General features: G+C 38.1%; 1 protein-coding gene across 1 annotated transcript in view; it reads left to right on the top strand.

Annotated features, from left to right (window-relative positions):
• Positions 1–2,035, top strand: part of LOC107577660 (nuclear mitotic apparatus protein 1-like) — a 2,258-nt gene extending 223 nt beyond the window's left edge. Inside the window, exon 2 of the mRNA XM_016263711.1 lies at positions 1,098–2,035. Within this exon, the coding sequence (XP_016119197.1) occupies positions 1,098–2,035 (938 nt within the window). The remainder of the gene's footprint in view (positions 1–1,097) is intronic.
• Positions 2,036–2,088: the final 53 nt, after the last annotated feature.

Below are 2,088 nucleotides of genomic sequence, written 5' to 3' on the forward strand. Positions count from 1 at the left end.
AAAAAAAAAAAATGTTCACCCAAGTGAAATTTACCTTATTTTTATTCATTCTGTTTTCTCTATCTATCACATTTACCTCAAGCATGCCCTTAATTTCTGTATACTTCTTCACTGTTACCTCTTACAGGCAACTTGGACATACAGTAGATGTTGCAGAAGCTGAAACATATTACAAAAATTGCTGTTATAAAAAAAATATTTGCAATAGACTGCCTGCTGTATATTAATTAATCGGGATCATGTAAGTTTTGAACCTAACAATTTGTATACTCAAATCGACCGATGGTCAAAATTACCCTTTGGTCATACAGGAAATGAAACAATATTGAACTAACGCGCGACTAATATCTTCAATTGATTAAAAAATAATAATAATAAAAACAAAAGGTCACGAGGCGACGTAGGCTACTGCAGTGACGCGAACCGCACGAGAGGAGACTAGCATGTTACCATAGATACACTCAAATTAATGTAACGTAGGCCTAAATGTGAGTCGAAGTAAGAAGCCTAAGCGAATTATCAAAGTGTCTTCCACTTCGCGGTAATGTATTTTTCACCCACAGATAGAATCAGGATAACCTAATGAGGCGAATATTACAAATAGGTAATAAATGGTATAAAATGAGTTGGCATCTTGCATAATGTTAGCTTCGTAAGTAATAATTAGCCTAAGTAATAGGTAATAGGTTATAAATGTATATTTACTCCTGCTCTGTTCATATTATTCCTTTTATTATATTATAGATATTTATAGATATTAAATAAAACCTTGGTTATAAACTAATAACGTTATGGTTAGTTATCTTTAGGCTATTTGTATTGTTGGTGTGAACTGTGAACGGACCTTCAATTAATTTTACTCGGTTGAATCAAGTTGTTTGTTGGTTGGTTTACACAGTTAATGATATTGTATATATATTTCTTGTTTTTAGTAATTAAAATCGGTTCAAATGGTCGCTATTCTAAACTGAGGTAAATAAGGTTATCCTTTTCAGGAATCAGACACAAAAGGAAAGACGTTTCTTGTATCAGTGAACAGGGTGAAGGCGAAAGCAAATAGCCCTACACACCTGTTAAAGGACACACATCTCTTAAAGCCACGGATATCATGGAGAAGTCCAGATTTTCAGACGGTAGTTCACCATGTGGGTTAAATTCTAACCCTGCCATGCAAACAAGAGCAGGAGGAGCCCATGCTATGGACAGCAAGTCTCGAGCAACCACAAACCTTAAAGGCACTGTGCTTCTTAAGGAGGATAGCTTGAGTAAGAAAGAACAAGAAGCAAGCTGTGCTACCCGTAAGTGTCCATTTGAGGCGTATTTAGAAAAGTGCACACGGTTAGAAAAGGAAAACCTAGAAGTTAAGAAGAAGCTTAAAAAGATGGAGACCTATTCAAGAGAATGCAAAACAGAGCTGCAGAGATTTGTGAAGAGGTTTAAAGAGTTTAAAAACATCAGCAAAGACCTGGAAACGAAGAACAAACAACTTCTCATTAAAAACCAGCAAATGAGGCAAAGAATTACAGAGGTCTTAAAGCAGGACAGACCTCAGTCTGAAGATCTGGAGAGACTCCCATGCCGTGAACACCAGGAGAAGCAGCAACTTAGAGAAACAGTCTTTGTGCTCCAAGAGAGGGTAAATAACTTAACAGAACCAGTCAGGAAATCTCATGGAATGAAACAGGATGCAGAAATAACCGACGAGAGGAAGATCCTAACTCAGCTACAACAGGAAAACCAGACTCTAAGAGAGAGACTCGACCACAGCGGTCAGGTCATAAAAGATGCTGAAAGTGGAGCAGAGAGAGTTCAGGAGGAGCTGGATGAACTAGAGTGCTGCCTGCTCACTGTTCAGACTGAGAGGAATCTGCTGCGGCAGGAAGTAAAGAGGCTCCATAAGGAATATATCAGCCTTACTAACATCATCTCAATGCAGCTGAAAGAAAACAACAAAGCGGCCGGTCTCAGGGAAACCCCTGAGAGCCTTGCTTTACAGTCCACCACAGTAAAGCCCACCAGTTCAGCATCCAGGTAAGAAGACTAGTTGAAACAAACAGTAAAATTGATGAAAATTTCGATTGTTTACTA

The sequence above is a fragment of the Sinocyclocheilus grahami genome, unplaced genomic scaffold (assembly GCF_001515645.1).
Source record: "Sinocyclocheilus grahami isolate Dianchi unplaced genomic scaffold, SAMN03320097.WGS_v1.1 scaffold6775.1, whole genome shotgun sequence".
NCBI classification, from domain to species: domain Eukaryota; kingdom Metazoa; phylum Chordata; class Actinopteri; order Cypriniformes; family Cyprinidae; genus Sinocyclocheilus; species Sinocyclocheilus grahami.